The sequence below is a fragment of the Brassica rapa genome, chromosome A08 (assembly GCF_000309985.2).
Source record: "Brassica rapa cultivar Chiifu-401-42 chromosome A08, CAAS_Brap_v3.01, whole genome shotgun sequence".
NCBI lineage: Eukaryota > Viridiplantae > Streptophyta > Magnoliopsida > Brassicales > Brassicaceae > Brassica > Brassica rapa.
The window spans coordinates 21178637-21202909 of NC_024802.2; the positions used below are offsets into that span (position 1 = coordinate 21178637).

Genomic DNA, 24273 nt, shown 5'->3' on the forward strand with positions numbered 1-24273 from the left:
GGTTGTCTTTGGACCGACCAAAGTGGTTTTGTCTGTTGACATCATTTGCCTGGGTTGACAATGTCACACGTTGACTAAATTATTTAAAGTTTGGGCCTAAGCCCAAAATATCTCTCAATTTGCCGTTGTGGGCCTCTCTGTAACAGAATCACTGTCGTCACCTTCCTATCATTTTATCTTCGCTATTGTTTTCGGTTATAGAGTGTTTGCTGTATAGGGTGTTTGTTTACTCCTAGTATCCTGATGGGGCTGGCTGTTGAACCATGTGGGTCTCGAACTCTTGGAAAGAGCAGGTCCTGCTCTCATCAAATGGGGTCAGTGGGCAGCGACTAGAGACCAGATCTCTTCCCTAAGGATCTCTGTTCACAGCTCTCAAAGCTTCATAGTGATGCTCCTCAACATAGTTTTGCATACACTAAGAAAACTATAGAGAGAGCCTTTGGTCGTAAACTCTCTGAGGTATTTGAGGAGGCGCCATTAGCATCAGGGAGCATTGCTCAAGTACATAGAGTTTCTTTGAGTTTTCAGTATCCAGAGCAAAAGTCTAAGTAATAATACTTAATGTGGGCTTTGACTTCTGGATATACTAGATACAAGTTTGGGCTTTTCGTTTGGGCCTGGTTCACTAAAGCCAAGTTGAGCTCGTGAGGAGCTGATGGTTATAACGGCCTAACGGTCTCATCTTCAAGAAAAAAAGGAGCTTTATCCTGAAACAGAAAGAGTGAGTTTCAGGAGAGAGAGAGACGATTCACAGAGAAAGAGATTCAGAGAGAGATCTACCTGTGCGACTGATCGGAGACTGGAGTCGAGGATACTCCGGTGACGTCGCGAAAGGATCCGATTACCTGAGGTGTATTTCGGAGGTAATGTACGCCTCGTCTTCTCTGATACGTTAAGATCGAGTCTGTACTAGTGTTACCAGAACTCTACATTGAATCTAGTGATCGTTGAGGGCGAAGCTCCCTCCCCGGACAGTAGGAAACGAAGTCCGGGTTAACAAACCTTGTGTGTGATCTTCTTTACGCTTTACGTTTCTGCGATCATCGAACAAACGAATCGAATCAGACGAATCAAGATAAACAATCAAGTAGACGATCTAAAGAAAGTAATCAACAAGTGGTATCAGAGCAGTAGGTTCTTCTTGAAGGTTATCAGAGAGGTTCGTGGCTAGTCTTGATCGGTTCATCATGGAGCCGACTCGAGGAAAGTTCGAGATGGATAAGTTCGATGGAAAAGGAGATTTTGGAATGTGGAAATACAAGCTTCTTGGTCAGCTTGAGATCCAGGGGCTAGCGTCAGTCCTTGAACCAGGTGCTACTTTGTACATGGAGTCAGAGAAACTTGAAGAAGGGGTTGATCCTGTGCTCGATCCAACCAAGGTGGCCAAAGACACGCGAGTTAAGAATCTCATTGGGACGTGTCTAAGTGATATGATTTTGAGGAAGGTTATGAATGAACCTACGGCTTTAGGTATGTGGAAAGCTCTGGAACGAGACTATCAGACGAAGACACTACCTAATAGGATCTATCTGAAGCAACAATTTGCAAGCTTCAAGATGGAAGAAAGTAAGAGCATTGAGGAGAACATGGACGGTTTCCTCAAGCTAATAGGAGATCTTGCTAGCCTCAATATCAATGTAAGTGATGAGGATCAAGCTATACAGCTTCTTACTAGTCTCCCTCCTCAGTACGAAGCTTTGGTTCACACGTTGAAGTATGGGACAGGGAAAGATACACTTACTGTGTTAGAAGTAACTTCATCAGCCTATGCTAAAGAGATCGAGCTCAGACAGAAAGGAGTATTGAACAAAGGAAAGTCAAGCTCAGAAGGGTTATTTGTGGAATCCAGAGGAAGGTCTAGTAAGAAGTCTGATAGAGGAAATGGTCGTTTCAACCAAGGAAGGTCTAAGTCAAGAGATCACCGGTCGAAGTCAAAGTTGAGATCTAATAAAGATGGAAAGACTGAGTGCTTCATCTGCGGGAAAGACGGTCACTGGAAGCGTGAGTGTCCTCAGAGAAACAACAGACCACAGGGACCCAGCGACTCTGCCAATACTGCCTCAGCACCCAAACAACCATTGGTTCTAACAGTTAGTACTAAAGATACAAAGGATGAGTGGGTGTTGGACTCAGGGTGCTCATTTCACATCACACCACAGAGAGAGGTGTTGTTTGAATTCAAGGAGTTAAATGGGGGAAAGGTTTTAATGGCAAACAATACACAGTGCGATGTTAAAGGGATTGGAAATATCAGAATTACAAACAAAGAAGGCAGGGAAGTAGTTCTGAAGGATGTACGCTACATGCCAAGTATGAGTAGAAATCTCATCTCATATGGCATGTTGGAGAAGGCCGGCTGCACCTACAAAGGAGAAGGTTTCAAAATTGATTTTTTCAAACGTGGTGAGAAGGTTTTCTCAGGGAATTATGAAGATGGTCTATACTATCTGCAGGGCACAGTCTCGAAAGCTGAAGTAAACCTTGGTAAGGTCGAGATTAATATGACTGATCTCTGGCATTCAAGATTGGGACACATGAGTTTAGCCAACATGAATGTTCTAGTCAAGAAAGGCTACCTGCAGATCAATGAGGTTTCAGGATTGGAGTTTTGCGAAAGCTGTGCTTTAGGGAAAGCACACAAGCTGAGCTATCAGAAAGCTAAGCATACTACCAAAGGAATCCTGGACTATGTTCATTCCGATCTCTGGGGGTCTCCGTCTACTCCCGAGAGTCTTGGAGGGTGCAAGTATTTCGTCAGCTTCATAGACGACTACTCTAAGAAAGTGTGGGTTTATTTTCTTAAAGCCAAAGATGAGGCGTTTGAGAAATTCAGAGTATGGAAGCTTGAAGTTGAGAATCAAACTGGTAAAAGGCTCAAGTGTTTAAGAACAGATAACGGGCTAGAGTTTTGTAATCTCAAGTTTGATCAGCTGTGTAAAGAGTCTGGGGTTAAACGTCATAGAACTTGCACCTACACGCCACAGCAAAATGGCGTCTCCGAAAGGATGAATAGAACTATAATGGACAAAGTCCGAAGCATGCTCACAGAAACCGGTTTGGGTCCTGAGTTTTGGGCAGAAGCTACCTCTACAGCAGTCTACCTAATAAATAGAACACCTGGGTCAAGTATTGATTTCGAGCTGCCAGAGGAAAGATGGACAGGAGGCAAGGTTGATCTGTCTCACATAAGAAGGTTTGGTTGCTCTGCTTACGTACACAAGGTACAAGAAAAGACAAGCCCAAGAGCAGTCAAAGGCGTGTTCGTTGGTTATCCTTTTGGTGTGAAAGGTTACAGGGTGTGGATTCAGGACGAAGGAAAATGTACTACAAGTAGGAACGTGGTGTTTCATGAACAAGAAGTGTTCAAAGACACGTTAAAAGACAAGGATGAAGAGTCAACTCAGTCAATCAGAGAAAAGAAAGGGAAACGTGTCAGGTTCAGTGATGTATTGGTTCAGGGACCATCACGGTCAGTCACTTCTGAATCAGGAGAGACTTCCAGTTCAGGTGGAGCTACAGCAGGAGCCTCAGATAATGATGAGAGTTCCGAGAGTTCAACGGCCTCAGAGGAAGGGTCAGACGGTTCAGATTCAGAACAGGAAGGTGGTATTGTGGTTAGTTCAGGTGATCCAGCTTTGGACAGCTATGTTTTGGCTCGAGATAGGAGCAGGCGTAAGAACGTTAGACCACCTTCGAGGTTTGATGATGCTAATCTAGTAGCTTATGCATTGAGTGTTGCTGAAGAGATAGAAATTGAGGAACCTAAGACATATGCAGAGGCAATGCGAACTAAAGAAAGGAAGTTCTGGAATGCTGCTGCGGAAGAAGAGATGGTTTCATTAAAGAAAAACAGAACGTGGGATCTCATCGACAAGCCAAAGGATCTGAAACCAGTTGGGTGTCGATGGATTTTCAAGTTGAAACCTGGTATCCCAGGAGTTGAGGAACCTCGGTATAAAGGTCGAGTAGTAGCAAAGGGATACTCTCAAAAGGAAGGGATTGACTATAACGAGATTTTTTCACCGGTAGTAAAACATGTGTCGATACGTCTCATTTTGTCTCTGGTCGTGAATTTTAATTATGAGTTGGAGCAGATGGATGTTAAGACAGCGTTTTTGCATGGAGACTTAGAAGAGCGTATTCTCATGGAACAGCCAGAAGGTTTTGTTCAGAAAGGAGATGAAGACAAAGTTTGTTTGCTGAGAAAATCCTTATACGGTTTAAAGCAATCACCCCGACAATGGAATCTGAAGTTTGATGGTTTCATGATGAAGCAGAAGTTCATCAGGAGTAGCTACGATTCTTGCGTATACATGAAAGACGTGAGTTCAAGTAAAGCTATCTACCTATTGTTGTACGTGGATGATATGCTTATTGCTTCAGGAAGCAAGACAGCAATCAAGGAGTTGAAAGATGGTTTGAGCTCAGAGTTTGAGATGAAGGATCTTGGAAGAGCGTCAAGGATTCTTGGAATGGACATCACTCGAGACAGAAAAGAAGGAGTTTTACGGCTTTCACAAGCAAAGTATTTGGAAAAGGTGTTGAAAACATTTGGAATGTTTGAAGCAAGATCTGTTGTTACGCCTACAGCTTCACATTTTAAACTCAAGAGTCTACATCCTAAGGAAAGAGATGAGGAGTATGAGTACATGAAGGATGTGCCATATGCGAGTGCTGTTGGAAGTTTGATGTACGCCATGGTAGGCTCGCGTCCAGACTTGGGTTTTGCTGTTGGATTAATCAGCAGGTTCATGTCTCATCCAAGCAGGGCTCATTGGGAAGCTGTAAAGTGGGTTCTAAGATACGTGGCTGGAAACTATGAAAAGTGTTTGGTTTTTAAGAAGTCAACAGAGTTCAGAGTTGAAGGTTTTTCAGATTCAGACTACTCTGCGGATCTAGATAAAAGGAGATCAGTGTCAGGAATTGTGTTTCAAGTTGGAGGAAATACAGTGTCGTGGAAGTCAGGTCTACAGTCAGTTGTGGCTCTATCTACTACCGAAGCAGAGTACATGGCGCTTACCCTAGCAGTAAAAGAAGCTATCTGGCTGAGGAATTTTGTTACTGAACTAGGGTACAAGCAAGATAGTGTAAGGATACACTGCGATTCACAAAGTGCTATTGCGTTATCTAAAAACGCCGTTCATCATGAGAGAACAAAGCACATGGACACACAGTTCAATTTCATCAGGGATATTGTGTCTAAGAGGATCGTGAACCTAGCGAAGATACATACATCTAAGAATCCAGCAGACTTTCTAACTAAGTGTTTACCTGGCACGAAGTTTCAGCTCTGCTGTGAGATTCTTAACATCTGCTAGGATTAAGGAGTGGCTCCGGGTAACTCGAGATGTGACTCAACAAACAGAGAGAAGAATTCTGAGTTAGTCCATCAGAAGCTGATTCTTAAAGCAAGAGAAGTTTCAGGGAAAGAAGGAGAGTTACCCGTAGAGCTGAAGAAGATCATGTTCAAACTGTAAATGGTTTGTTCTGATCAGTTGGAGCTGTTTTTCGAACAAGCTGAGTTGTCATACAAGCTGATGTCTTTCGGTGGAGCAACCAGAGAGTTGAGTAGAGGCGTCTAGTAGTATGAGTTGAAGGTTGATTGAAGTGGAGATCAGTAACCTCTTCGAAATTAAGGTTGAAGAGGATAAGCGGCTGTTTGAGGCAGGCACTGGTTAATTTTGTTTCTCGGAAGTACAGTGCTTTGTTGCCGATGTTTTCTAAAGGAAGAAATCACGGCGGTGATGTAAGAGAAAGGAGTCGACGAGCTAGGGGTTCATCGGAAAGTCTGAAGCCAAAGAGGTGGAGATTTGTGGGCTTTGACTTCTGGATATACTAGATACAAGTTTGGGCTTTTCGTTTGGGCCTGGTTCACTAAAGCCAAGTTGAGCTCGTGAGGAGCTGATGGTTATAACGGCCTAACGGTCTCATCTTCAAGAAAAAAAGGAGCTTTATCCTGAAACAGAAAGAGTGAGTTTCAGGAGAGAGAGAGACGATTCACAGAGAAAGAGATTCAGAGAGAGATCTACCTGTGCGACTGATCGGAGACTGGAGTCGAGGATACTCCGGTGACGTCGCGAAAGGATCCGATTACCTGAGGTGTATTTCGGAGGTAATGTACGCCTCGTCTTCTCTGATACGTTAAGATCGAGTCTGTACTAGTGTTACCAGAACTCTACATTGAATCTAGTGATCGTTGAGGGCGAAGCTCCCTCCCCGGACAGTAGGAAACGAAGTCCGGGTTAACAAACCTTGTGTGTGATCTTCTTTACGCTTTACGTTTCTGCGATCATCGAACAAACGAATCGAATCAGACGAATCAAGATAAACAATCAAGTAGACGATCTAAAGAAAGTAATCAACACTTAAATTGTCAAGAAAGCAAAATTGTCCCAATCCAGAGGCTTTTATTGAGGTAATAATACTTTTGTCACCGAGGTTCATTATACATTTAGAGAACAGTTAACTTGTGATGCTTTAGTATGTTATGGCTGATATGTTTACATTGTGACAGGGAAGTGCCACGATGGATGGTCTGATGGATTGGGACAATCGACTGGGCTAAGTCTCTTTCTTACACGGTGGATGGTCTGATGGCAGCATAGGAGAAGAAAGGTTTCCATCGTTTTTCAAATTTTGTTTGTGATCGTAAACAAAGTTAACGCGTCTTAGATGAGAGAACATAAAAAGAAAGTACATGTTCTTGTGTTCCTCTTTGTTTATTTTTCATTTTTTTTCTGCTTCTTGTTGTTATTGAAATTTGGTTCATTCTAACTACATAGATTGTATTTAACATAAGACAATGAAAAAGACTACCTGACAATGGTCCAGAGAATTTGAATAAAAGTGTTTACATCCATGTATGTCTCTGTGTACCTATCTAAATGTCATGTTCTCCTTTTGGCTTTTGTGATTTGATTTTGACAAGGGTTTAACCAAGGTTTAACAGAACCGAACCAGAGTGTTGGTGGTTTGATCTGACAATGGAAAACACCGCGTGATTTTGGTTCATTTTAATTTTGTTGGTTTAGAAAGCGTTGTTGATTTGGCGGGTAATTAATTCATAAACCCGCTAAAACAGTCATTATTAACTGGACAAGTGTTGGCACGATACGATTTCTTATATTTAGATTTTATATTTTTCAACAAAAGAAACAATGCAACGCTAAGATTTGCTAATCAAATACCGAATTAATTACGTTTCTAATCAAATAGGACTTTGACTAATTGTTGGTATGCCTATAGTATACTCTCTCATTTCTCAAACATGAGATGTTTAGATAAAAACATACATGTTAAAGAAAATTACTTTTTATCAAAAAAGTATTAATAAAACTATAAAATTAATGGTATTCAACCAATTACAAAATAAATTTATTAAATATGATTGGTTACACAGTTTTTAATAAAATAAAATATTACTTAGAAAAATGAAAATATTTTATATATTGAAACATCAAAATTCTCTAAAACATCATATATTTAAGAACATAGGAAGTATAGTATACCAAAAAAATTATTTTTACCATAAATGGGTGTTGACCTTATTTTAAAACACACAATGCAGTTAGTGAAAATATTAAGGTACAAACAAATATACAGAAAATCTTTAAAATAAGCTATCTCTCTCTCGAGCTTGCTATGAGCTTCATGAATGAGGCTAATTCGAGCTCGCTTGCGCAAGGAAAAACACAGATCTAACTGACTGCAAGGAAATGCTGGACTCGGTAAAAGATCGGATGGTAAACTCACCGGATGAAAACCTAATCTCAACTCCTATGCAAACGTTCACACTTGCTCAGCACTATTTTAACATGGCACATAGCAGTACAAACGGTGTTACTATTGTTATCTCCAAACTTCTGATCTAGTCACCTCTCGGAGAGTTGATATCTAGAGCTATATGCAAAATGATACATTTTGTACATTTTGTACATTTGCAGTATATCTAATAAATAATGCAAACTAGTAACATTATTATAAGACACTGTGATTTCCTCCCAATCTGTGTAATTTTCCTGACTGGCATTCAAAATAACTATAACTAACTAATTAGTTTAGAATAAACGGGAGAATAACTTACATTCTAAAAAAAATATTAACTTAATGAATAATTAAGAAAAAAATTAGCAAAAAAACAGTAAAAATAAATGAAATATAATAATAACACAAATACACTAACCAATAAATATATGGTAATTGGATCATTTTCTCTTTCACCGTTGTCCGTAAACGGAAGGCTGGTTCGAACCTCCTCCAAGATCTGTCCAATTTTTGGGCCAATTCTCCCTTCGTACCACCAAATAATGAGATTCTTGCCGAATCCGAGTTTGCTGCTCCAACCACCCGTCCCAGTTGCAATCTCTCCCTTCAGGTCAACGTGAAGGTCATACCAAGAACATATCCATGCATGAGGTGACTAACGAAGACCCTATGGTAACCGTCGCTGCTGTAGGAGGCATTCTCGCTGGTGGAGATTCACAGCCTGTCGTTGCTGTCGATTCTCCTGATTCTGGGTCCTTTTGTACCTACTCTAGGAGCTTGTGCAAAACCCTTGAAGATGCATCTGCCTTCACCAAATCTATGAGTACATGAACTCGACATTAAACATGTATTTATCTGTTTAAATTTAAACAAAGAACATACAAAAATTTCACACTTGAAGCTTTAAAGAATACAATCAAACATTTAGCAATTGATGTTTGTTCTATGTCCCATACAAGAATTGTTATCCGAATGCTTGTAGTTTTTGGTTTCAAGATGGTTATCATGTTTGGCAAAGCCTGTTCGACTTTCTTCAAGGCAACTAAGATTTTTACACATATTAAAAAATTATTGAAATATATTTCTGTTTTTATTAATTACATATGTTTAACTAATAGTTTTGAAAAAAATAAATTTATTTATTAGATCAATGTATTTTACAGTTAATTTTCGGCTAAAAGTAAGTATAAATTACATTAAAATTCTAAAACGACACTTTTTATTTAACAAGAAAAAATTCTAAAGCGACGTTCTTTGAGAAATAAAGAGTATAAATTATCAGTTGTTTTCTTTTGATCAAAAAGTTATGTTTTTTTAAACCACATACATTCACGTTTTAATAGGTCTAAGATAATGACTCATAAAGTCAAATTGGGCTTGATAAAAAAAGTCAACTTGGGCCTTCAAGATAATGCAATACATAAACTTTATCTTCGTGTTTCAAAACAAAAAGAAAACTTTATCTTATCTCACATAAGAGTCTTTTCACTAGAAACTGTAATGATTAATTAGACTCATAACATCACTCGTATAATTTACGAATATGGTAACATTAGAGCTTTTAGTATTATCTATAAGATATTCACCCTAAAAATTGAAAATTTAGATTTTAATTTAAAAACTTGTGCGAATATTCATTCAAAAGTTAAAAGTTATGTTATTTGTATATTTTTATATGTGCAATTTAGAAATTATCTAAATTATAACACAAGAAAAAGAAAAATAGAAAACATTGAATGCTTGTCTGTAGATTACAAAGGTTGTATGTGAACATTTATCATCAAATGCATTAATCACTACAAAGAGTCAAAGAGGTGGCTCACTGGTACACTATTGGTTTCTCAATGTTTATCCATTTCAAATCAAACTTCCATGTTTGCTATATATCACAGCTTTGAAAACAAACGTTAATATTGGAGAGAAGATCCTACATCGGAAATATAAAAGAGATTTGAGTAGTATATAAAGGATTTGAGTCAATCCACTAATTGCCAATTGGTTTTAAGTTGGAAGCTCATGAAACTTATCATGGTATCAGAGCTGGCCCAATACTCTGACCCATTAATCCGGCCCGGACAGTAGACCGATCATTCCATTAGCTGATGGCCCTTAGAAGGCTCAGTTCTACCGAAATCACTAGAAAAATAAAGCATGATTTCGGAGGGGTATGATGGATTCTGCGAGATTAATGGTTACACGCACCATTATCTCGAAGGAGGGTATTGGAGAGAAGATTCCACATCGGAAATATAAAAAGAACTTGAGTAATATATAAGGGACTTGAGTCAATCCACTAATTGTCGGTTTCAAGTTAGAAAGCCCGGGAAACTTATCAATTAAAGTTATCTTAACATCTTACCCAAAAAAAACATGAAAGTTTCCTTCTTGCATTATTCTGTATCAATGGTGACTTTAATCAATTACGAGCAGCTGATGCTGACATCAATAATGCCTTTGGATATGGGGCGAGTGGGGAGGCAGAGCTTGGTTTCGGTTTATGCGTGACTCTGTTGTGTATTGTTAGGAATTCAGATGACATTGTTGGTACAATAACTGGAGGCGAATGCAGCTCAAGAAAGGCTTTTCCATCGGGACATTGTGTGTCTCCTCGACCATGCCAGATACCGACTCCTGCAACAAATCACAAGCAAATTGAAGCCAAAAGGGCACAACAGGTACAGGTTGATCTCAAGGGAAATGATTTGTGAACAAATACACACCTGAGTTAATGTATAGACTAAACATCAGAGAATCTGTTAGAGAATCGAAAAGGTCAGGGAGCAGGACAAAAAGACCTAAAGTTTTGACACATTCACAGAGAAAAAAAAAAAAGGAATGAGAATGTTACTCTAATGGTAAACATCCTTCTTATCTACATACCGAAGAAAACGTAGGTAGGATGCAATCAAAAGAACAAAAGCCATAGCCAGACAGAAAAAATATTGTTTTATGCGTTTGTGATTTGGCGGGTAATTAATCTTCTTGACTGATGCCACGTCATTTTGCTCTTTTTGTGAGTGTGCCACATCATATGTGTTTTCTTTCCTTGCTTAAACTTAAAAAAGGCATGTGTTTACTAACAATTTTTTTAGCCCAAGCTAAGATAACATGCTAGTGTTTTTGTTTACAGTTGTACAATTGTAATCCGTTACGTTTGCTAGCAGAAGCCTTTCGTCTAAGTTAATATATGACTTGAGAGCTTATTAGAATTTTCTGACTTTCTTTGTGCTTTGTGATCTTCTAGGTTCATCTGGATCAAGCTACGGAAGAGTCACAACCGAAAAGAGGTGCTTTGTTTTATACTCTAATCCTTACTCTTGCTTTCAAGTTCCGAAAACGTTTTCGTTACAACCGCATGATCAGAGTTTTTCCTTTTGTTGGTACTTTTTCTGCCTGAGTTCAAGTTTCAAAACACTGCTACAGTTTGCCACACCACCAAGTCATTAAAAGTTATCTGCTCCTTCTTTGTTTGATTTTCAATATTTATTAACCCACGGTTATTAACCAATCTGCATCCCTATACTGTGCATATAAAATTAATTAAAACAGTCACTAGATTTTGCCAAGTGGATATTTGATAGTGGAGAGTGATACAATTCCTTAAATTTAAAATCTATATTTTTTTCATCAAATTAGATTTTATCATTTCCAAAAAGGTTACCGGAAATTTTACTGTCGAAAAAGTGCTCCGAAATAGTAATAGTAATTAAAAAAAATTAAATTTGCTTCTTTTTTTTATAACCGAGTGTCATGTCTCCACCGTAGTGATCCAGACTAAAGATCGAAGCGAGTAAGGACACTGCCAGGGCGTCACCATGTGGCTCACCGTTAACGGTCTTCGGTTTCGAGCGCTGGGAGGTCCGCATGTAAATTAAATTTGCTTCTTTAAATTTTTAATCTTAATTTTTCAATTAAATCAAGATAAAAATGTCTTATCATAAATAAGAAAGTGCTTTATTTTTCAAAACTTAAATCACAAATTGAGTATTTTCAAATCATCCCAATAATTAATAGCAAGAAGCAAATAAATGAATAGAACTCATATATTTGTTTATAAAAGCACTTATTTTTCTGTCTTTTTCTCTCCTCTTAATCAAAATATAAATTATAATTCTTTTTTTCCTTTTCGGAGGTTGAAAACTAGAAGGCAGCATTGTAAATGTATTCCACGGTTTGTAAAAATTAATCTGAAGGCTATACCAGTCACATAGACCATGTAACCCTAAAATGGAAATCAAAACGTTTAATTAAATATAATCGGTTAGTATTTTATCATTCTCTTCTAAATATTTGATTGGCTTACATAAATTAAGTCTATAAATACCTTTAACGGTTAGATTATGCACTACACATAATTTGAAGTCTCTTGAGATTAAGTGGAAAACTATAATAATGTCTTCATAAATAGGTGATGAACAACCACAAGTTGAATATTACAATTGTCAAGAATCTTGATATAGCATCTTTAGAGTTACAGAACTACTTTCCTCAACCGGTTTGTTTACAAACATTGTCATATTGAGGGACCTGAAATTGAGTTTTCTTCTAATTAATTGTCTTTATTTAAATACTACAGGTACTATTTATTTGTTTTATCTATTATAAAATATCATATTCAGAATTCTATCTGACAGTAAAAAACAGATTGATTAGTTAGGACTGATAACATCAAGATAGTGATTACAAATATATGCGAAACCAACAAAATATTATTTATAGTGTGCATGTACATGTACGCATGAATATTTACACCAAAAAAAAATGTACGCATGAATAGATTTGCTGTCGTCAGTCACTATAATAGAGACTTTTTCAATTGCAAATATATACAATTGTTAACATTTAAATATGACGCTATACTATCTCTTTTTGAGAACTTACGCTATATAGTGTCTCTTCTCTTCTATTTTTTTCGTTCATATGCTAAATAAATATGCATGAATAATAGCAACTAAAGTCAAACTAATCAAATTAAATCAACGTAGTACTGTAATACACTTTCGATATCACTTCAATATATCATAATTCTTTTTACTCTTAATCATATCTAAAAGAAACTTCGTTTAAGTTCTAATTTTTGTAGAAAAAAATAAAACCTTTATGGTGCTCTATAACAAAAACAATAACTCAACTCTATCGATGTGTAAAATCATATTTTATCTCTTTTTCCAACTTGTAAATCACAGAGTTTTTGGTATACGGCTATAATCACCACGTGGGTCCACCAATGCTCGTGTTTATCATCGGCTCACACACCTAACCAATTTTTTTTTGGTAAACCCCACCTAACCAATACTATTATTTGCGTAGAGCTTCGTTATTCCTCCATATACAGCATTTATTTTTCTCAATGATCATAAGAAGTCATAAAGTGCTGAGAATATCTTCTTTCTTTTTTTGATACAAATATCTTCTTTTGTTAGTTCATGACACTTCATTTTACTTTTATTTATACGAAAACACACACATTATATTTTTATATGCATGAATTGTTATAGTCATTAAAAAGTCCAATAGCATGTACTCGTAAATGCATGCAAGATAGTAAGTGCATGTTAACATTTAAATATGGCTGCATTATTTCGATAATTGTTTCGTATAATTAAACATTTTTCAAATGTAACATTTTTACCCCCCAAAAAAACATTTTTCAAATGCTAACATCTATGTCTTAGGTTACAAATATAGTTCCAGATATCGTAAATTAGTAGTTGTAGATATTTAACATATCAATAGAAAGAGTAACACTTTTAATGCAGTTATTTAGGATAAATAGGTAATGAGAAATTAAGAAAGGAAACAAAACTTTAACAGTATAGAAATCATTATCGAAGTTAATGGGGATAACTATCCGAATTTAACTAAATGTTTTATAGAAAAAAACAAAGTTAGTGAGCGGATAACACACCCGCACCTTCCTTACTAATAAAGCTCGTGATAATTAACGCACAACAAAAAGTTTACTCTCTGAAGTAAATATACACACTCGTAATATAACATTCTAATTATGCTCTTTAAAAGGAGCCCCGATCCAATGAGAAATGTTAACCCTATCTCTCTCTTAGAACGATGATACATGGAAATTTCTTATGTTTCTCTTCTCTTATGGTTTCCATTCTCTTCTGGTTTCTCTGCTCTTCCGTCACCCAAGTTCGTATGACCGATCCCGAGGTAATTTGTTTCTATAGCAATCTGAAGCTTATTGAACAAGAAAAAGCATAGATATACATATTGTATTTACTAAAGTCAGCATATTTATGTTTCTTTTATAATCAATATAATATTTTGAGTGACAAAAAAATGATACTCCGCAAATAATTTATTTTAAGCGTGCTCTTAAAAAAGCTATTACTTTACCGTTGATTTTTTTCTTCTTGTTTTTCTTAATTTTATTTAAACATTGTTTGATAAAAGTTTTGCATTTACTTGATAAAAATCAAATGTAATCGCCATGCTTAGAAAAGTCCCAAACTACGGATTAAAATCTCACCGAGTGATACTTTGAACGACAGGCAAACTTATTGAATGTCTAATGTTGTTTATAACATACTCAGGCGCTGAAGGTTAGAGCTGACGTCGTAGTAGCAAAGGATGGGACGGGACAGTTCACGACCGTGACGGAGGCTGTCGCATCGGCTCCGGAAAACATCAAGAAACGATACGTCATATATGTGAAGAAAGGAGTATATGAAGAGATTGTCAATATCGGGAAGAGGAAAGATAATATTACCATCGTAGGTGATGGCAGAGACTTAACAATTCTCACCGGCAGTCTCAGCGGTAACCATACCAGCCATACGGCAACTCTCGGTAAAATATCCTTTCTATTTTTATAGAACGTATTGTTTTATTTGTTTTTACTAATTAGTGCCGTTGTTTTATTTGTTTTTACTAATTAGTGCCGTGTGATGCAACTACAGGTGTTGACGGAAATGGATTTACGGCACAGGATATCGGCATACAGAACACAGCCGGAGCGGAGAAGGGACAGGCCGTAGCCCTCCGCATAAGCGGGGATAGGTCCGTCGTGTACCGGTGCCGAGTTGAAGCATTTCAAGACACTCTCTATGCTCACTCGGGTAGACAATTTTACCGAGAATGCTATATAACTGGCACCGTAGATTTTATCTGCGGAGAAGCAGCAGCGGTCTTCCAACAATGCCAGATTGAAGCTAGAAAGCCGATGAAAGGACAGAGCAACATGATTACTGCCCAATCACGCAGTTACAAGACCCAGAACTCCGGGTTTACTATCTACAAATGTAACATCACGGCGACTCCAGATCTCACTCCAGTCAAAGGCACGGTAAAAACCTTTCTAGGACGTCCATGGGGTCCTTACTCAACCGTGGTGGTTATGAAGTCTTTTATAGACGACCTCATTGATCCAGCGGGTTGGGCACCGTGGGACATTAAAGATAAAGGGCGTTTGTCAACATTGTTCTATGGAGAATTTCAAAACTACGGTCCGGGGGCGAATACAACCAATAGAGTCAAATGGAAGGGATATAAATCAATAAAGGATCCGAAAGAAGCTGCAACATTCACACTTAAAAACCTTATAGGAGTGTCGTGGCTTAGATTTAGAGACGTTCCGTACGAGGACGGACTCTAATTACACTTATTTATGTGATTTTCTTAATTAAACCATATTTGCAGTGTATCTAATCTAATAAATAATGGAAAGTGGTTACATTATATATATTTGCAATATTTTCTGATAAACGGGAAAGTTATTAACGTAAATGAATCATTTGTGTTTTCTATCCTATTTCTAGTTCTTAAGCGAACCTGTAATTTTCATTTTTTAAATCTACTATCGGCCCTAAGAGTAAGAGGATAATCAAATATCATTCATTCATTTGTAACCCGGATTTGTGAGTTGAAATACCGAACTAAATAGTGTTTACGCTAAAACAAAAAAACCACATTTTTGGCCCAGTAACATTTCTACGGAAAAAGAAGAGAAATTGCAACGTCGGATCCGAACGTAGTGACTTGTGGACATTTACAAAGGAGTACCACCACATAACAAAACATTACTGCAAATGGATGCCGCGAAAATAATAGTTCAGTATATTTTATTTATAGCCTAAAACAGCTGTTATGGACTTAGCCTAGGATGGCTCTACTCACTGGCAACAAAAGAGTGTTTTGTGTACACTCATCTACCTCCATTATATTTTGGGTCCGTTGTTCGCTTGAACACTTTTTTTTTTTGAACACGTTTTCTGTAAATCGGTAACATACAAGATTATAAATTTATGGATTCAACCTCTACTATGTAATAGACAGACAAATACCCACTCAAATGATTAACAAGTAAAAACAAATGACATTTTTAAAATTAGTTTATCTAATCTATTAAAATAGAATCATTAACAAAATCTACTATACAAATGTCTATTTTTAGACCATTTCATTACTAAATTAACGGAGTAAACTACATATATACACTGTTAATATATCATATTTTTGTTATTCAGTTTTTAGGCCATACAATTAACGGTTGCAGATAGTATTCTAGAGAAATCTTTTTAAATATATATTCTCTTTCAACAAGAATATCTGGTATATAAATCAACCCGAAAGACGAGTCTTATTTGTTCTCAGCATCGGGTGTTACCACATGTTATTTTATCAATAATTTATTGTTTCTATAAGAACAAACTAGATTTTGATCCGCGCTTGGAAAGCGCGGATTTGTTTTCGTATAGTGGTCGTATATAATCCGGACTGGTTTATGTTTTTCATGCAGCATTCTGTCAGATTTTTTACAAACTCATATGTTTCCACAAAATTTGTATTAAATGAAAATTTATTAATTAAAATCCAATAAAACCAAAAAATTCGCTATTAATCCGTGGACCGACACCGATTAATCCGGTAAAACCATAATTTTAATACTTTTTAAATATTTCATATACTTTACAATACTACAAAAAACTGAATAAACTATTGTATTTGTCATATAAATAAATTTATTGTATTTATGTTATGCATTTTAATTTATAATTTTTGTATTGATCAATACTATTACAATTTAAATGTATATTGTTTATTTATTTTGTTTAGAAGCATACAATGGGTTTACACCTATTAATAAAATTAAAATTAAGATTGATACAATGAGAAATTTTTAATAGATCATGAATGCAAAGAATTAAATTAATTAATGGGTATGTATAGTCTTTATCTCAAAACCCAAAATACCAAATTTTCATCAATGATAATTAAATTTTTTTGTAATTTTAAGAACATTTTGTAAAATAGTCATTTTCATTGAAAAGAAGAAAAATAATATTATAGGTATTATTTGTTAGTGTTTCAAAAGGTATTATTTGTTAACTTATATTTTTGTAGTTGTTAGTATATTTAAGAGTCATTAGATTTGGTAATCATAGTTGGATTAAATATGATTGATCTTGTTTAATATAGTATTCTCGTATAGTTTAAGAAGTCGCTACATATTATTTTGATTTCTTCATCACAATAATCGTGATCCCACTATATTAGGGTTTTAATTTTGTTATGGTAACAGAAAAAAATAAATATGCATAGTTAGTTATTAATCGCATATAGTTAGAATAATTAATTGTATAACTAAAAATATAATAACTTGTTATAGATAGGTCCAACAACCTTATATATAGGGAAAGACCAAAATATAATAAAAGGAAAGAGTCCAAACAACTTTTATAGGTAGATTTCTCAAGACTGCTTCCCTTTTAATAGAATAGATAAGATCACATACTTGAAAATAAAATTATTTTCGAAAAATACTTATTAATAATTTATTAGCATCGAGATGTGTTACAAAAACATATGACTATTGTAAACTTAAAACTATTTTTCGATTGTGGTGCTTTTTGTCATCTGGTATTTTGTATTTATTTTCATATAAATTTTAATCATTTCTTATACTTTTTTTTTAATAACTTCATTGAAGAGAAAATGAACCAAAAACCCATACAAAAATTAGAGATCACGCCAAATATATATTTAAATTTATTTATATCATGAAACAAATTTCGCACGGATTAAAATTTAGTCTAATCTATTAAAATAGAATTCTGTTTTTAATCAACCATTACAAGTTGTCTTTTAAATTTTAGACACTTTCAAAAATCTCATTAATATTACAAGCTACTTATTTAAAATGCAACCAGCGTACTTAAACTAAACCAACGTCACATTAAACTTAAATACTAAACCAACGTCACAGTAAACCAACCGAACTACCTTCGGTTATCTACTAATAAAAGAACAATACAAAATTAAGATACACTTATACTTATCAAGACTGACTCTGCTTATACTATGGCTTCAATACTAATTCCAACTGGACATCATGTTAATATACAAAATCGTGTTTGCTTTTCTTCGGTTCACTAATTGCACCTGCAACACACCAAAATCTAATCAATTCATATTTTGTCCATTTTTCATCATACTAAACATTTTAACTACCTATTTAATTACATGTGGTTGGAATAATACCTTTTCCATGTATTAATGTGAGCTTCTTCCTTTCTTTATTGTATCGTTGCAAAGTCGGAGATTAATTTTGTTTTTTTCTTTTTTGAATATCCACTTTTTGTTTGTACTTGATCTATCAAATAGAGATGAAATAAATTTAGTAACTGGAGTTCTAAACACGTTTAAGAATATACAGATTATAAGACTTAGGGTTGAAAATTACCACCTTGAATCTTACAGCGATTGACATAGCAAACATCATGCATATTTTGAGAAACATCCGTGACAATCAATCTCAACTGATCGATACCATGGAAGAAAAGAGAGAGAGGGACGAATAAATTGTAAAGTTTATCCAGTTTTCACCGACAAAGAACTAAACAAGTTGTTGACTTTAGATACATTTTTTTTACTTCCCGGAATAAAATCAGTTATATTATTGGGCTTAAATGTATTTTTTGGACAAATCAAGTTGTGAATATATTTGGACCTGATCCATAAACAATTTTTTTTTTCTGTAAACAAATTTTTTTTATTTAGTTTGTAGATTAACGGATTTTACCAGATTTTCATATACTTTATTTCTGGGCCTATTGTGTTTTTAAATATATTTTTTTTAAAACGTACATAAGTAAACCCCATTAATATTTGGTATATACTCAATAAATGTTCTGAAAAATGTTATTCTTAATTTTGAATATGAAATATGTATAAGCATGTATATATATTTCAATAATTCACTTTAGTAAGTACCTTCCTATAATTTGTATAAGCAGATTATTAAAAATTTGATAAAACAAATTTGTTTTGCTTAAAATTGTTAAATATACAAATTATTTAAATCAATTATTTTGTATAGAGTAAATTAAAAGATAAACAATTTAAACAAAAAACAACTTCTTGGTTTAAGTAAGATAATCTCACAATCAATAATGAAGCCAAACCACTAAATTATTACATATATGAATTTGAAAACCGGACCAGAAGTTGACTTGGCATTGTAATTAGGTTAATGGTCGGGCCAGTATAACCAGTTCAACCGGATTTTATATTTTAATCAAATTTTAAATTAATTAACTATATATAAGTACAAGTATAAAATATTTTTATAAAAAAATTATATCATTGCCAGAATCCAAAAATGATATGATAATAAAATAAAACTTCAAAATAAATATACAAATATAGTGAAAACTAATTTATTTAGATATATATTTTAAAAAATATAATTTTTAATTTAATATTTTTAGAATTTTAAATTATTTATTATTTTTCTTTAGAAAATTGGTTGTTACTATTCAACCAGATCATCGGTTTTAGCAAGTTTGATCACTTTTTGACCAAGTTTACCAGTTTACGAGTTGAACTCAAAATCTGATTTTTAGCATACCTGAAACTCGGTTAGAAAAGCAAATCACGGTCTGACTGGTCCGACTGCCCGGTCCGGTCCGGTTTTTATAACACTGACATATATAAACTTTATAAATTAAAAGCTAACACCATACATAATTTGTCTATCTATACTATTAAAGCATACACCAATACAATATATGTAGAGAAAATATATTATATCCAAATAAATATATTCTACAAAACATAAACCAAAATTTTTATAATTGTATAATATAGATCGGATTATTTTTATGTAGATTCAATTAAATAACATATCCGCGCATAGCACGGGTACATATCTAGTTATCATTATATTAATGATTCATTTGACATGTACATACATGAGGTCTACATGCTGACATTTCGTCAAAGATCAACATATCCACTTCTATTAGTTTTGTTCAGCTAACATGTAAAAATAATCCTTTAGGTTTCACTAATTCTATGAATACATGTGATTGCATCAAACATGTATTCTTTCTATTTAAAACTAAACGAAGAAAACTTCTAGAAATACAAAAAGTTCATATTTGAAGTTTGAACAGACAAAAAACGCTTTAGACATTGATAGATTGTTTAATGTCCCAAACCAGAACCAATACCACCGAAATGCGTGTAGTTCTCGGCTTCAGATGATCATTATATTTGGCAAAGCCCGTTGGTCTTTCTTCATTTCAACTAAATTTCTGTCTTCCATCTCTAATTCGTTGGTATAAACTATCAGTTCTACAAAGCCCATACAATTCACGTTGCAATAGGTTTAAGCACTGTTTTTTTTTAAAAAAAAAGTTCGGTTCAAGCTTTTTTTTTTAAAAGGTTTGCATCAAAACGTTGCAATAGAGTTCCAAAAAAAAAAGAGTTCCAGAAAAAAAAAAGGTTTGGTTCAAGCATCTAATCTGTTAATCTAGGATCATATTTTTATCTACCATTAGCAAGTCATTGTAAGACCACTTATATTTTTTTTTTTTCTGAAAAAAATTTAAATTTTATTCCAATAAAAAAAAACTCTGTTACAGAATGTTTCACTGCCATCTTTCTATACAACTCCAACTATTATGAAAAAGTTCTATACAAAAAGAAAAAATTTTCCCTTTAACTTCTTCCAAACCAAACTTCCATAGCTTTCTCATATTTCCCTCCTTTCTTTCTTCTGAGTGAAGTAATTCTATTCCTGATCATCTTGTCCAACCGAGCAATAAGACAAGTGGCTGACTGTGATGAATCTCCTACTCTTCTCACATTGTAAGACACTTAAATAATTAGTTAATATGACATATTTAATTATTTATATTAATAATAAACCAAATATAAATTTGATATTTTTTTAATTATAACAAAATCTGTTGATAAAGAATCTAACAAAATCTTACTTAAAATTTTAAATATTTTTTAAAAATAACATATTAACTAATTTCGTAATTAGTAATATGATATTGTTATAAATTAATATTAACTAAAATTTTATTATAAAACAAGAAAATAAATAATATTTTTATAAATTCTATAATTATATTCTGTATTATAGAAAAATAGAAGTACTATACGAATTAAATATAAAATATTAAATATGTAAATTAACAAATTTTATTTTTTAAAATGATTTCATTTAATAAATTATCACTCATCATTAAAATGAGTTAAATTTGTAAATGTTACAATATTTTATACCAAATAAATTAATTAACATAAGTTAAATTTTTATATCTATAACTATATATTATCTCTCTTTTTTTGAACTCTCAACAATATATTGTTGAGTTCATATACTATTTAAAAATATGTTATTAGAAAACTATGAAATTTAAGTAATTCATTTAAAATATTCATAAAAAAAAATTTAATTAAAAAATTTCTAATTAAAAAAAAATCTGTTGAGAAAATTTTAGAAAATACTACCGAAAATTCAAATGTTGTTTTATAAAATAATGTATTAATGTAGTAACAAAACGAAATTCAAAATTCATGTAATCTTCCAAACTCAAAAATAGTAGTGTAAGTTTTCAAAGTTTTCTTGATAAAATATAAATTTCGAAAATAAATATTCAAACTCAAAATGATAACATTTCAAATTTTACAAAATATAAAATCATAGATAATAAATAATAAATTTTTGAAATGAACCAGGAAAAAAACTATATATGTTGTAAAAATTAAACCAATCAACTATTTTGAAATTTTAATTAAAAATAACAAGAAAACTTCATATCATAAAATCCAAAAAAATATTCTATATCAATAAAATTTAATAAAATACTTTGATAGATGCTGCTATGCAAAATTTACTAAAATAATAGAGCTATATTATTTAAACAAAACAATGTTTTTACTTATAAATCCCTTAAATACTAAAATAATATATGTTAAAGTATATATTTCTAAAAACAAGATATAGATATAAATTATCTTAAAAATATTTGTTTTCTATAGTATAAATAAATTGTAAAAAAGTATTATAGAAAAATGTATTAATTAAAGAAAAAATATTTTAAAGGAGGTTATCTATTTAATTATTGGGAAATTCTCTCAAATAGACATTTTTAAGTTTTTTTCACAAAAGTAGCCGTCAAAAAATAAAATAACCAAAATAGTCCTTTTTATTTTGAAAATTTTAATTTTAATTTTCAAATTTTAAATTTTTGAACCCATCCCCAAAACCCAACCCCTTAATTCTAAACTCTAAGTCATAGATTAGTTAATCATAAGAGTATAAATGCATATTTATCCTTCAATAAAACTTATTTTGGTCATTTTCTTCTTTAGGGATCTATTTTTTGTGAAAATAAACTAAAAATGACTATTTAAGAGAATCTCTCTTAATTATTTCATATTGTGATTTTATTGTACCTAACTCGAAAATATATTAGTAGGTAATAAAAATTAATAAAAAAGTAAATATATCAAACAAATCATTATATATTAATAATGCCAAATAAGAAATATAAACAAGATTATTATAGAGTTACACAATATATAATATAAAAATAGAAATTATATAGTTAAAGCATTTGCAATAATATCAAATATATTTATAAAATAACATAAAAATTTGCACATATGTGCGGGTTAAAATCTAGTTTTCACCTTAAGTTACCATAAACTAGAGTTGGACTTGAACTTTAAGATATATAATGCATCAGATAGACTTCTATCTTTGCCAATATTTAATCACACAATATAATTTTTATACTAAAACTTTTAAAGACTCAGATATATATATATATTTGACATATTACAAAATAAAAATCAATTTTAAATGAGAACACCAGGGAATTTCCGTTCCACATTTATGTTATTTTGTTTCTTCTTACATCAATCATATATGCAAATTTTGAAATTAATCTAAATTATCAAAAAGAATAAAAGCACTGAATACTTAAACTGTTTGAGATATTGTTTCTATCAACTCAAATATTTTTTTATAGTACACAATCAGTCAGTGTTCAAATGTGACGATATGTTTCACTTTATAATTTGTGAGGAATTCACTTTAAAATAAAGCACTATACTGCCTATTGTGAGTTTCATCCCAAATTTGTGTTATTATATATCCTTTAAATAAATGAAATCAAAAATTTTATGATATGTTCACATTTATAGCTAAAAACAAAATCTGTTCGAATTTAAAATGTGAAAATATGTTATTATCCATATAAATCTCACATAAATTTTAACCCTCTTGAACAAAACTCAAAACTTAAGGAGCGAAACTTCATATTTGAAGTTTAACTACTTAAAACTCTAAATTTGAAAATTTCATCTTTTTATTTGCATTTTGGTTCTTATAGTTATTTAAAATCACATATATGATTCTTAAGTATTTTTTTTCATTTATCGTTTTACTCTTCAAAACTTTTGTATATCATAAATTTTTCAAATTTATTTTTATAAACTCAAATTTTACACACAAAATTAAATTAAAATTTTAAAATAAGATTATAATATTTTAAAACTATAATTAGAAAACAAAATTATTACAAAAGAAAGTTAATAATTTTTTTTAATTACATGAAGACATAATTATTACACAAATTTAAATATTACAACAACACTAATAGTCTAGTAAATTTGCTTTGGAACCTCTAAAATATTGTCTAAACAAATTTTGTATAATCGAAGATGAAACATTACGAAAATAATTTTATAGAATAATGTGATATTTTAATTCTAGTTTAATATTTAATTATGTATATCTATTTATAATTTATATTTTGGTGTAAAATTTTATTAGTTTATATTATTTTTATGTTTTTACATATGTGCTAGTTATTTATAAATGTTTTATGGATTTACATTAATTATGACAAATATAAAGACCATAGCGTAGATTTAAAATAATTTTGAAGTTAGATTTGAAGTTTTGCTTTTGGAGAAGAACACATTGAAACTTCAAATATAGATTTTTGCAAACTCTAAAATATAGTTTTTTGGAGATGCTCTCAACTGAGAATTTTTGTAAGATTTTTCCAACTTTGTTAATGTTATCTTTTATTATGGTATATAATCTACCACAAAATGAAAGTACTAAAGAATTTGACCGTTTGCTTTTAATTCAACTACATTAATATGGTATATAATCTGCTAGCACTTACTGCAAATTAAAAATAAAAATATACTTCTAGCATAATAAGTATATATATA

The 24273-nt window shown here is 32.6% G+C and overlaps 1 protein-coding gene across 1 annotated transcript; it reads left to right on the forward strand.

Moving 5' to 3' along the window:
* The first annotated feature begins 13750 nt into the window (after window positions 1-13750).
* LOC103836237 (probable pectinesterase 56) lies at window positions 13751-15477 on the forward strand. The gene is made up of 3 exons (XM_009112485.3): window positions 13751-13935; window positions 14319-14574; window positions 14685-15477. Exons 1-3 carry the CDS (start codon window positions 13834-13836, stop codon window positions 15377-15379), a joined length of 1053 nt encoding a protein of 350 aa, XP_009110733.1. The 5' UTR covers window positions 13751-13833; the 3' UTR covers window positions 15380-15477.
* Window positions 15478-24273: the final 8796 nt, after the last annotated feature.